This window comes from Tinamus guttatus, unplaced genomic scaffold, assembly GCF_059628265.1.
Source record: "Tinamus guttatus ecotype Peru unplaced genomic scaffold, ASM5962826v1 Tinamus_guttatus_pri_ptg000209l, whole genome shotgun sequence".
Classification (NCBI taxonomy): domain Eukaryota; kingdom Metazoa; phylum Chordata; class Aves; order Tinamiformes; family Tinamidae; genus Tinamus; species Tinamus guttatus.
Window position 1 is genome coordinate 847,079 of NW_028288743.1, and position 13,948 is coordinate 861,026.

At 34.6% G+C, this 13,948-nt stretch overlaps 1 protein-coding gene across 1 annotated transcript in view; it reads right to left on the bottom strand.

Moving 5' to 3' along the window:
* The window catches only part of MALRD1 (MAM and LDL receptor class A domain containing 1), a 228,689-nt gene that overhangs the window by 172,535 nt on the left and 42,206 nt on the right, over window positions 1-13,948 (bottom strand). The window contains exons 12-14 of the mRNA XM_088524317.1: window positions 9,920-10,087; window positions 8,500-8,620; window positions 6,546-6,692 (exon numbers count right to left, since the gene is read on the bottom strand). Coding sequence (XP_088380443.1) covers window positions 6,546-6,692; window positions 8,500-8,620; window positions 9,920-10,087 — 436 coding nt within the window. The remainder of the gene's footprint in view (window positions 1-6,545; window positions 6,693-8,499; window positions 8,621-9,919; window positions 10,088-13,948) is intronic.

Sequence of the window (13,948 nt, forward strand, 5' to 3'; positions counted from 1 at the left end):
TATTACGCTTTTATAAGGTAGCCATTAAAAGACTAACAATGCTGACAGGCCTCAAAAACACACAAAAAATAAAAATAATAATAAAAAAATACTTGCAATGTTCTCTTTATTTGCCTTCTAAGTCAAATTAGTCAAAAAAATACATCTGCAATATTTTGAGGTTAAGAGACAGTACCAGACCTGATAGTCCACATTGTAAGCATTCAGAACAGAAATGAAAGACAGAGGATGGAGAAGCTGCCAAGAGTCAGACAATTAGAATACCAAATTTCCTTCCAGTCATATCTTATTCACTATACCACCATCATCTTTCTTTGATTGGAAAAGTGAGCTTTTGGACTCTGCCAAAAGCATAATCTGCAGACTTTAGAAATGACTATACATTCGCATTCCAGAGCACGAACACACAATGTGATAGATATGTTAGGTCACTGCTTGTAAATCTGCTTGAAAGAGGCAGTCACTTCTCTTTTCTGCTTTAATGCACGAAAGCAATGTATAATAGCTTTATAGCCATTGTAAATTTTTCAGCTGTTGAAGGAGAGCTGTAAACTAATAGCCAGGAGTAGTTGTTCTCAAGAAAAAGAACAATTTGATATTGTTTTCACTTTTCTCAGTGAGTCGGAAACATTAATTTTTAGTTTGTGATGTATACTTTTGTACAAGGAAATTAGGATCAAGGAATAAAGATTAGATGTGTACATAACATGTAAGATAAACTTTGTATAATGTCTAGATAATAAAATAATTATTTTCAGGATTGCATCATTGCAACAGAACTTTAATTAAAACATAGTTTCATGAATTCCTTTGTGATCACACAAGCTATATATTACCAGAATACTTGCAACATACCATCAAATTTTAACTGATGATACTTTACATAAAGTCTCATAAAATTATTCTCCTTAAAATTTGGTGGGAAAAATAGAATGAAGCAAAGCTGAAAGATTCCCCGGGGATCAAAGAGAGAAACTGGCATTAACTTAAGTTAAAATATGATTAAAAGATTATTGTATGCTAATTATCAAAATGTTATTCTCATGTTGATTAAAAGAAAAATATATTCTGAACATATGGCTGAGGTTTTTTTGAAGAGTAACTAAGGAAAAATATCAAAATATATAGCAAAAACACATGCAAATGTATGTCAGAGAATAAGAAGCCAAATAACAGGAGAACACCCACTAAAATGTTGTAAAATAGAAGCTTGGAGTGTTCTAAGAAACTTTCTTTTTCACAATAAAAAAATAAGCTCTGGAACAGATGGTTGCCCAATGGCAGACAACTTTATGTAATTAAATGGCACTTGGGTGGGCTGGAAAACCATCAACTTTTTCCCCAGTGTACAGGTCATATGGTGGGCCAGTTATAGCCACAACTGCTTTGTTCCTTTGAGGGCAACGGCAGGTTGATCTCCTGGACTAGTCCACCTGAGCATACTGTCCTGTCCAGTCTAAACATTGCACTTATGACATTAAAAGTCTGAGAATGTGGGAGGTTAAACATATGTAGAGCTGTAAATCTGCCATTAGTCATCAATATCTAATGAGAAACCTATAACTAGCCTCCTATCACGGCAGGATTAAACATAATGACTAGATGCTTTGAATGATTAGCCTTTGAAGGCCTGACAAGGCCCTTGAAAGATCAAGGGGATGAGCAAAGTGATTTTGAGACAACCATATGGAAATACTGTACTTTGTTTTCATGATTGGAGGTACTTCAACCCTATTCAACCCTGAGAAGTGTTTTGAATATAAAAATATATCATGGAATATATCGAGAAATTCTGTTCTCTTGGGTAATTCTGCTCTGGGTACTAAGTAGAATAGTTGCTATGTCATTGCATATTTGGTGAATGTGGAACCACAGAAGTTTTGTATTATTTTGTTTGTAATTGCATAACATTCATATGAAGGTCAAATGTTCCTTGATATGGTCTTATAAGCACTCTTATCAAGACTCTGATTGAATAACATAGGAACAATGGTAAACAGCATAAAATTTTAGTATTTCATTTTAGCAGGAGCAAGTTTGGACCAGAACCAAGGCACATAACCAACATTTGGTATTTTCTATCAAATGTGGAGTTTCAAACTCAAACAAAAAATTTTATAAGATTTGAGGGAGTGGAGAAGATGGTAAGAGATTGAAGTAATGAATTTCACTTCTCTAACACACAGAAAGTTCCTAATCCAAGTTCAGGCTAGTTTCCCTCCTGCACTTTCCTTGACTCAGCACATTAGCATTACTACATTTCAATACTTACTAAAGTTGATGCTGTCATTTGTAATGAAAACTGAATTGTTCAGTGCAATGGTGTTATTTATGACAGCTACCTGAAGGAATGCATTAATTGTGTTAAGTTCAAAGAATTTCGTAAATAAAATATACACCTATCAGACCTTGTTTAGCCAAGATGCAAGAAGGAAGAGGATGTGGATATGGGAGAGCAGAGGGGTTGGAAAAGGCGGCAGAGTAAAGACTATGGAATTCAAAGAGAAATTATGATAACACATCAACGTCTCAACAACATATAATGATTCCAGGATGCAAAATATTAGAAGAGATAGAACCTGAGATTCTATACTTAGTCATTCTTAAGGAATGAGTAAAAATGACTGAGGAAAATGCGAGGTTTTCATCCAAATGCATGAATCTATATGTTAAAATGTAGACACAAATGGTACAAAGGCAAATAATTGCATTTAACAGTTTGACAAAAATATGTTGGAACAGCTATCATGACTGGAATGCTGTATTTGGTGATAATAAGAGGCTGAGTAAACATGAAGATGGTGAAATATCATTTTAAAATATAAATACACGCAACATTGCAAAAACAAAGGCGTACAGATATATGCCTTTGTGTGAATTATTCAGATGTATGATGTATGATTCAGAATCAGTTTGTGGAAGAATTATAAGAGAAGTTTTATTGCTACAGACCAACAGACTAACATACTAAAAGTAGAGTTTATTGCTTGGGAATAATCAACATGCTAAACTACTTGCAAAATGTATTTTTGTACCTCCATTTTGCTTCACATGCTCAAGCTGCAGTGTTAGCACACATTGAGAGAGTTCAAGTGCTTCTGCATTCAGGATGAAGAATGCTGCTTCATTTCAGCAGTATGACAACGATTGGTAAGTAGGCGACGATATATTTATAGCAAGGCCGATTGCAAATATAATAACTCTATAGTTCTACTGTTAGCATGGCAGTTTTAATGCATAGTCTGAGCAACTGACACTTGGGTATAATAAAAGCATCTACAGTTACATAATTAGAAAGAGAATAAAAAGAAAATGAGTGTCCATATAGGAAGTCTATGATTTAGGACAATACAGGCATGGTTAAGCACCTAACTGAACATTTGCCTTCATTTTTGGGAAGGGTATAGTGTTGAAATAGAAACATAGCCTGGATAGCTTAAAGACAGGGGCAAGCTGAAACCAAAAAGACCATATCTGAAGTGGAAACTTCCGAGATTATATTTGTGGTGATTAAAGGTTAAACTGCCATCTCAGCACAGTGAAAGATCCTGCATGAAATCATAAATCTATTAGCAGTGTTTTTAATTAATCTATTAACTTGGAAGTGCTATTATTTGATCAGAGAATAGAAATCACAGTACTTGAATTTAAGAAAAAGAATGGAATAACAATCCAACAAATTTTGGCAATTATAACCTAATAACGAATGCTTCAGGACTTTTGGAAAAAAAGGAATTAAAATACAAAGTAAACACAAGAGGACTAGACTGTAAAATGGGTTTACCAATAACAAATTGTGCCGGATTTGCCCAAGACTGACTTCCTGGATATAGGAAAAAGAATAGAACTGCCCAGTCTTTACCAACATGGTATTGTGTCATGCAGATTTTATGCATGCATGCACATATTTAAAAGACAGCATTACAACCAGAGCTGTAAAGAATATACAGTTGCATTCGAAAAGAAGCTATCTGGATGGATGGAGATCACCATGAAATTCACTGAAGAATGTTGAATTGATAAGCAAATGGTGAAGATCTGGCATATTTCCAGAAGAAACTAAGGAAATAAAATAATAGGCAAAATATATTCCTGTACTTTGTAAAGAGAAAAGAACTGTGCTTATCATGGGATACTTCACACTGAGTGCTACACACATATCTTTATACTAAGTATCTTTAAAATTCATTAAAAATATTGGTAACAATGTGCTATTAGAAGCTGTTAAATATACCACAGAACATGTCTAGTTATCTAATACATTCTATTCTACATTCAGCTTCTTAATGAATAGAGAAACTTGTTTACTTAATTAAAACTACTCCTGTTTGAGGCAAGTGATCATGATTTTAAAACATTTATTGAAAGCAAACAAAACACACTGGCTGAGAGTAAAGACAGTGGAAATAAATGTGGAAACAATTCACAAGATGACCTATGAGTTTTGCTCAAAAAGTTTTAAGGTATACACATTTTAAAACATTAAGAAATATTAGCTAGAAAGTGTGCACAGGCAAAATTTGTCGAAAACCTTTAAACTGGGCATTAACAGTGCAGAAGAACCAAAAATGAGTAGTACAATTTTCTTGTATGTTTTGCTGAAAAGCTAGATGATTTATTCATAAATAACAATGGGGTCTGTTTTCCAAGCAATTCAAAGAAGAGTATGTTCAATAAGTCACTGAACTAACATATTAATAAAAATCTGATGATCAGTAAAAGGGAATTTTAAAGGCCTGATCTCAGCGAAAATTTACAGCAATATTTGTGAATTACAAAATATCAAAAGGCAAAAGAGAGATGATAGTAAACTCACAGTATTCATTATGCAGGATGCCAGACTGAGTTACAATTTTGCTGTTGTTACTTCAGAATCCTTTGAATTTAAATATATACTTTTATATACTTCAAATCCAGAGGTCCCAAATCTCCTAAATTTTCATCTATAAAAATAAGTGTAATTATCTCATTCTGCTTGTATTGGGTATTTCTAATTCCCTGGAACCAAATTCCCTAAAGAGAATAAATTAGGTATTTTAATTGTATTAGCATCTGTGAAAAGGTGATCATTTTGTGATGCATAATACAACATAGTTAGAAAATGCTGTATATTTTTGCATTACATTTCTGATGATTTTTTGCTGAAATGCTAGAAACAATCATATTGCAATTTCCAAAAGTCTTCTACTAGGTATTGCTCATGACAACTCACCTGTGCAAATGCATCACAATTATTATAATACAGTCAGAAATTCAACACAATACCAAGGGCCTCATTTTCATGGACAAAAAGTGTAACTGATTTCTAATACAGGACAGGTAATTGAATGAATCAAAAAGGTTTTTGAAGCTATGCACTGGAAGCAAAAAGCAGTGGGGCCTACTTCCTGATTCTACACCAGAGGAGAATTCAGTTCTCTCTCTACTTTCCTATGTGTTAGCTTGTACACAGAGAAAATATAGGCAATTGTCACAGCACATCAGAACTGGAAACCTTGACACAGCCTAAATTGTCTGCAACCATGTTTGTCCATAATTGCTTTAGTTACCAATCCAGCTTTGGTGTCATCATGTTAAAATTAAGCATACAAAATGCATACAGTTTTAGTACTAGGCTATGACTATCACAGAATCACAGAATGGTTGAGGTTGGAAGGGACCTCCAGAGATCATCTAGTCCAACCCCCTGCTCCAGCAGGGACACTTGGAGCACGGGGCACAGGGCAGCATCCAGGCGGGTTTTGAAAATCTCCAGAGAAGGAGACTCCACAGCCTCTCTGAGTAGCCTGTACTAAAGCACACGGAATACGGCACAGAGTGACAATATTAAAATTTGAGTAGATATAATCAACTGCTAACTGCAAGGAATGGCTTTACTTGGTGAGGTGACTACTAGGCTGAGGCTTGACCTTGGTATCATTAATGTTGCTGGTCTCACTGTTTTTCAGATTTTTTTTTCAGATGCAGTTAGAGGGTCATTCACCTTTTAAAAAGAATTTTTTGTGAACAGTTCTGCCACAGAACTTCCAAATTTGTACACATGAAATAGATTTTCCTCTCATTAGCTTTCATTCCATTTTCTTTTTAATGAATGTGCATATGTGCAAGACCTCGTGTACAAGAGTGCATATGCACATATTCTTTTTCATTTTGTTTATATTGCCTTCCTGGATGAGATTCCAGGATGTTGCAGCTTGGGCCTTTATTCAGTATAACACAGCACCTAATATTTCACACCTTAGCGACTATAAAATAAAATATTTTATTTTAAGAAAATCTTTAAAAAACAGATGAAACTTTAAAAAATAGATGAAAGACTTATTTTCCTGTTTTCAATGCTAAGATGGAAGTAGTTGCCCCTAAAAAAAAAAAAAAAAAAAAAAAGCAGAAGTCAGAAAAAAAATCGAACTGAAATAACTATTTCCTGAGAGCTATTTTAATTAAATGACAACAGTTATGAAATAATGGAAACCAAACACACAGGAGAAACAAACATGCTCACAGGCAGCTTAACACTGTAAATTGCTTTTAGATTTTTCACTTACGACAGTTGACTTCATCACAGCTATTTGAACAGTCAGGTGTAAAATCACAAAATTTGTCAGGTGAAATACATTCTCCATTCCCACATGAAAGAAGACCCGGCGGACAGTAAAAAGATGAAGAAATGGTGTCTGCAAACTCTGCTACCCCTTAAAATAGAAAGTAAAATTCAAATAAAAACATATGTATAAAATTGTAAGATGTACTTTTTATCATCTTTGAATATAACAATGTAAAAAGCATATTGAATCAACTAGTGAGCTGGGCTTATATCTGAACCTTTAGAAAACACAATAGATGTAAAGTTCAGGGGTCTTAACCTGTATATTATTTTTGTCAATATTCAAACATTTGAATGAAAATATATCAAAAACACCTTAGAGGTCAATGGCCAATTCCAGTTTAGCGGAGAGGCTTTGTAAAAAGTCTCTCTCACAGGTGGTTCAACAGAATACCTTTTTATCCTCACAATCAAAAGCAAGTCTTCCACAAAAAAAAACTGTCCTGCAACTCGTTTCATAAACGATTTCTCCAAGGAAATAATGGGCTCAGTTCACAATGAGGCTAAAGTTTTTTCTGCACCACTACTAGCCTACAGATTCAAACTGCACACCTCCAAATTCGATGAAGGAAAAAAAACAAGACTATCAATTTCATTACAGTAGAGTTCTAGAGAGAGAGACAGAAAGAGGGCAACAACATGCAGCTTTTCGGCTTTTTCTTGTTTGTTTAAATTAGCTTTTTTTTTATTTCAAATACCTACCTATTGCCAATTGGCTTGTATATGGAGATCAGGAGAATATTGAAAACGAAAGATTGCAGTTTTCTACTATGTCTTTAAATTTTCTAATCAAGGAAAAAAGCGGATTTCTGCTAGGTATAACCCATCAGTATTACTAATAACTGCATGTATGTCCATGGCGTTTCAGGGAAGTAGTCACTAATAACAAACAGCATCAAGATGCAACACGAGTCTGATGGAAGTTACAGTTAATACACTTTTTTTTTTTTTATCTAAGGTCACACTGACAAGTTTATCTTGGCACACTGACAAGTTTAGTGGAAATGTAGATACTTTACTGTAGGTTATCAATGATGGGTGCCCCCTCTTGCCTTGAGGAAAATTCAATGAAATTCACCCTTCAGAGGTAAGATGAGATACTTTTGGATAATTTCGTCTCAGCATCCAAATACGAGTAATTGCAGATACCATACTGGAAATGATATCTAGAAATTCCTACCACAGCTTGCTTTCCAGAAGTCTGACTGTAAACTAATAATACAGCTAACGTGTAACACAGTATGATAGTCTTCATTACAGGGAACTCATGACTACATATGGACATTTTTCTGAGGCTGCTCTACTTTCTTAGAGATATTTTGAAGCTGTCTGTCAGTTGAGGCCTAGTTTAATACAAGAAACAGTGTGGAAAGTGTACTTGAAAATATCAGAAGAGATTTTAAAAATGTTAAAATAGGATCCTATCTCTTAGTACGGCCAGGAAAAAAAAAAAAGAAAAGAAAAGAAAAGAAAAAGAAGAAGGGAAAAAAAAACCTTAACTCTGAAAACTGAAACTCTGAAAAATTATATTGGTTGAAAACCTGGCCTCTGGAGTATTTTAATTTCCTGGTTTACAGCAAGTACCTGGTATCGTTCAGCTGACAGCTGCCACTCTTGGTTTTTAAAAATGTACATAATTAATGGGCAATATCAAGCCTGGGATTTTACATAGTTGTAGCTATACAACTATAAATAAAATTATGCAGAAACCAGACTGCCCATAAAACGTTAAAATATTTGTGAACAGAGCTTTTTCATAGAATTACTTTGTTTGAAGAAGCCACAGAGTATACACATAACTAGGAATTTTTTCCTGAAAATACATTTCAACAAAACAAAAAAGTACACCCCGCAACATTTTGTCCTGCAAGTTTACGGAGAGGTAAAGAGCTTGCCTTTGCTTTCTTGGCTGATATTTGGGAGTGGTTTGTTCGTAACTCCACATTCATCTGTTACACTGATATCATCAACAGCAATTATAGCATTTTTTGAAAGAACTGTAGCTTGTAAAATGATCTGTAAATACAAAGAAATAAACTAGCTCATTAAGGATAACATTATGAAATATATATTTATTGAATATATATATGTTTCTTTATAATTTACTAATTCTGTACAGGAAGTAAATAGTGCCTGCAACCAACTCTGATTATTATCATCCAGCAAAATTGTGGTTGAAATTTGAATGCTAAAACAAAAGCCAGAGATATACTGCTTAGCTCCCAAAGTCATAACCACCTTTACAGAGAGTTCGGTAAGCCAAATCATCCAATTTCAACCATAAGGTTCATTCATTACCTGAAGTGTTTTCCTACTAGAACCATTGAAATTTACACACCTTTTTAAATAAGATATTGAGAGTACCCAAACTGGGGGGGGAGGGGGGTGGTTTACAACATTTACTTAAGACAAGAATAGATCTATACAATGTCTGCTCAATTCAACAAGGCATTCCCTAAAACAAATCCATGTTGTGTGATACATGTGTTAAGATATATTTTAAAAGATAATGTGAAAGATTTTCTGCCAACTAGCAAATTCATTCGATTTCATTTGAATTTGCTAGAGACTCTCTTGTAAACAAGTCTCTCATTTCCAATTTTCTACCTACAAATAAAGCCAAAGATTCAAAGATATGACTTTTAAAAACTTTTTAAAAAAATACTTTTTTACATGAGGTACAGTAAGTGTACGTTTGTAAGGATGCATTTGTAAAGAGAAGGAAATATTCAACAGATCATAAATGAAAGTAAAGTTCAGTCATAATTTACCAAGGATTGAGTTGCTTTCTTTTAGATCAAAGAAATTTATCAAAAATGATAAACAGAATGAAAGGCAAAAGCTGGAGCTTTAGTTTCCTAAATACTAATGTTTGATGCCGATTGCCCCAACAGCCGCATCCTAAATTTTAGTAAAATGTGTTTCCAGGGATTACGTAGAAATAAAATGAACTCAACTACTAGCTGCTGTGATCAATGTTGCAAGTTGAAGTCCAACAATCTGCACTTCTCCTGCCTTTAGCCAACATAATTAGGCCTTCGTTTTAATCAGTAGTTTTTATAGCAAGTTTTTTTTTTAATCTACTGTGCAACTCCTGCTTGATTTTTATAATGAAAATGTGATTCTAATGCATGCAGTGCTGAAACAATATTGTTGTTTAACAGAGAGATCTATTGAAAGACCCGAGTACAATTCCATTTTATATGAATGTTAAAGAATGTAAAACTCTAATTTTATATCTTATTATTAAAATTATTTCTAAAGATCAACTTAGAATAACTGTTTGAAAGCAACAAAAATGTAATTTCTAAATACCTGAAAAGGTAAATCCTCAGCTACATTTTCTATTAGTACACTGGCTTTTGTCCACTGCAGCACAGGCAATCCTGAAATGTCACACAGCTTTTCCAAACTTCCATCCAGGGCACTTCTCTTAAAGACAGAAAGCTGGGAGTCTTGAGATAGCTGATACCAAAATCTTATCTGTTAAAAAAAAAAAAATTAGTAATTAAATTTTCACTGTAAAGATTATATCATCAATCAACATTACATCATACATCTCAATATATTCGATACTAATACATACTTACTTTGTAACACAAATTGGCAGGCACAACCATAGACCAAAAAACAGCCTTGGCATAGGAGAAACAAATCTACAAAACTAAGGCACATTAAGGAGCGGTATTATGGCCAAAAGTAGAAACATAATAATTTTTTTAAATCTATTTTTAATTTGTATCTATCAGCTGGATACAGATTGACTGATATGACCTCTCAACTTATTTTTAGCTTCATATGGCCTTAGGATCTTCTAAGAAATAAATTTTATTTGCAAATATTGATACTACGGCAGTTTTGAAAGCATGTTAACCTCTGAAGCATGACAGTTGGGGTATTTACAGAAAAATGGCCTTATGATCTTTTGTTTCTAAATGACAGATGTTTAAAATAACCTCTGATCCCCTGGAACAAACAGACCAATCAATATATGGGAAGAAAAAGCAATGAATGAGAAGACAAAAACTATTTTGTCAAGAAAAGATGAAAAAATAATAGGACCAACTCCACTCTCCCTCCTTGCTTGAGAGGGAAACCCCTCTGCACAGGCCGAACAGTACACAGTGTAGCTGATGCATTTAGATTTGTAAAATATTACCTAGGAAAAAAAGTACTCTAATAGAACTGTAGGGCACAAATACGTTTTTGAAAAATTGATCTTTTTATCTTCTTAGTTCTTTCCTGTTTTTTTACATAGCAAGAGATTAAAATTCTTTCAACTCCAAACTCTTCACTTCCTGCAGAGCCCTGATAATACCTAATCTTTATGGAAGTAAAAAAAAGGCCTTTACACAGGCTTTCCACCCGGATTTTCTGACCATCTTTATATAGTCTTATACTGTGTACCTTGGTTCTCACATCACAGACAGGATGTTTTCTTTATTCTTTCATATTACACAAACCTTTAAACAACACGGCTGAAGAATGCAGACCGTTTTAGGGTAACAGCCAAATAAAACTATTGCATTGTTTTGCAGGATGATAACAAATACCAGAAAATCTGTCTTTGACCTCAGGACAACCACAGATGTCAGCGAAACAGATATATGAGTTATCTAACTTTTAGTTAGGTAGAAGATGCAATCAAAGTCTTTTGTTGGAATAAAATAGCTAACACAGTAGACTCCACAGGTCCTGGAAAAGAATCATATTAGAGTCTGCAACAGGCAAAACAGCCTTGACTCATGTAGTTTTTGCTTAACTTAATCTTTTGCCACACAGTAACACAAACTTCCAATCACTAATTTGGGTGTAAACAAACTCTTAACATCTTTCCTCTCCTTCCATCAGGATGAACTTAAATCAAACATCTATTATGCCCACTTGCTAGTCTTGACTTCCTTTTTATTTGAGGTAGTTTATGCTCAGTCTGGCCCAATTCCTCTGGTGAGGCAGTGGTGGTGCAGGAGATGGAGGCCAGTGCTAATTTGTTTACTCCTGCTGCTCCTTCCTCTTTATTTGGTCTCCTCCTCTGCTCTTGCCACCTACTTATTTTCCCTGCTCAAGCATGGGCCCCTCACAGTCCCCAGTCCGCTCAGGGGTGTCCATGCTCCAGCTTCGCACATCCTTGGGGGTGTCCCTGCCCTGTCCTGCCCAGCCATTGTTTTCTTCATGAGGTGGGTTTCTTTAGGTTGATTGGAGCCATCTGGAACAGCTGTGACCAGCACAGGAGGATTCACGGCCTTGTCTCACACAGGTCACCCCTGCAGCCCTGCTACCCATTTAAATTTGTAAAATATTACCCAGAAAAAAAACCCTGCGATGTGTTATTAATAATAATGCAATATATTATTAATAATTATTATTATTATTATTTTATTCCAGGTGCCAAATGTGTTTGTATTTTCATACCTAACAGACAAGACCAAACTGCACACATCTTCCAAAAGCTGGTTGAAGATACTCTCTACTTTCCATAATCTGCTTGATCTGTAACTACCACAGATTAAACGGCAAATGAACCCACTCATCACTCATGTGCAGGTGTAGAGCACTTTGAACCTAGCTGCAGTCTTCCAGGACCCTCCTGCTGAGTGTGACAGTACTGTATGTAGAATACCGTAACCGCGCCGGAGAACAACGATGAGTAGCTTAGCCGGAATGTTTTATCACACTTAACAGAATAGTTTAACAAAAAGGCAAAACTGTAATCCAAAGCAAAATTTGGAGGTAAAAGACCTCATTTCCAGAAGAATAAATCTGCATAAAAGCATAAGCATTAACTCAAGTATGTGTGATAGTCAAATTGACTTTTTTTTCTTTACTAACACAACAGAAAAGCAGTAGTTATGAGGGTCTAGATTCTGAGAGAAGTCTTTTCTTCAACAAGTTATTACATTAACATACACATTAAAGCTGTAGATCTTTTTTTCTGCCTAGCAAGCAGCAATGAATTTGAGAACTGCTTAAGATAAAGACATTAACTACTAACCTGAAAATCATTATGCATACAGATTCACTACTTCTCATATCAGGCCCTGAATTTAATTTGGCCATAAAATTGCCAAATACAACAATAAAATATTACATTTTTGCTCTATGTGAGCCAAAAATTTCCTCACTTATTTTCTGTAGCACAAGGTAGATGAGAAATTAATGAGGGAAAACTCTTTGTTGCGTCATGCATTATTTTAAAGCTCTGTTGTCTTCATGGCTGGTGGATGTGGTCTTGCAATTTCCCATAGTGTTTCTTTTTCTCCCACTCTTGAAAATTATGTATTATAGAAGACAATTTCAAAAGTTATTAATAAATTGAAATATTTTCATGTGTGTGTGGTTTTGTTTTCATCAGTCAGCCTAAGGAACATAAAGAAGCAGGTATACAAATATTTCTCAAAATTAGCTTTTAGAAGAATTATACTGTAAACAGACTAAAACCGAGTAAGGTTGTGTTTATCTAATAGCTTTTCAAATATAGGCTGTGCTTGTTCTGTGTTTTCATTTCTTAAGGAATAAAATAAAATTATCCTTATTCTCTGTGGCTACATCTTCCACTTTAGGGAGATTACCATGTCCAATCAGCTATAAAACAGTTATAAACAGAGACCTAATACTAGAAATTTGCTTCTACAATTCTAAAACCTGAGCTAAATGTAGATGTTTGTCAGCTGACAGCAGTAGAAAGACTTGATGACAAAAAGCCAAAGAAAGAAATTACTTCTGAGCTTCAATCACCACCGAAGCACAATATAAAATTGTTATCCTTCAACTCATTTTTTTTTCTTTTAAACAACCAGAGCCAAAGAACTTGTAAGGCTATTAATAAGCATAGGTCTCTTTATGTAGATCCATTTATCCTCTCAGTGGGACATCCAACAGAGGGCAAAATCACACATTTTTACACAGCATAATGCACCAATACATTTCCTAATGAGCAACCCTACTCTTTGCTCCCTCCCAGAACTAAAAGTCTTCAGTGAAAATGTGGCAGAAAGCCAACCTTCCAGTCTCCAGAAACACCCTTTTCAGATAGTATGACTGGATGAGAACTCACAGTCATTTTTACTAAGTCTGGGAATTATAAATAACTATAAATAACATAATATGTGCCTACTCAAAATTAAATGTACATATATGTACATATATGTGTATATTGAACTTTTCCATGGAGAAATTTATGCATATGATCATCACATTTATGCTTTGCATGCAGACCAACCTCTGCAGTAGGTCTAGCCAGAAGAATTTATTGATTCACACCCCAGTTCTGCCCAGCTCAACTTACGATCCTCTGTTCAAGTTCACCTGAACTCAAAAGCTGCTTATCTACTCAGTATCCAAGTC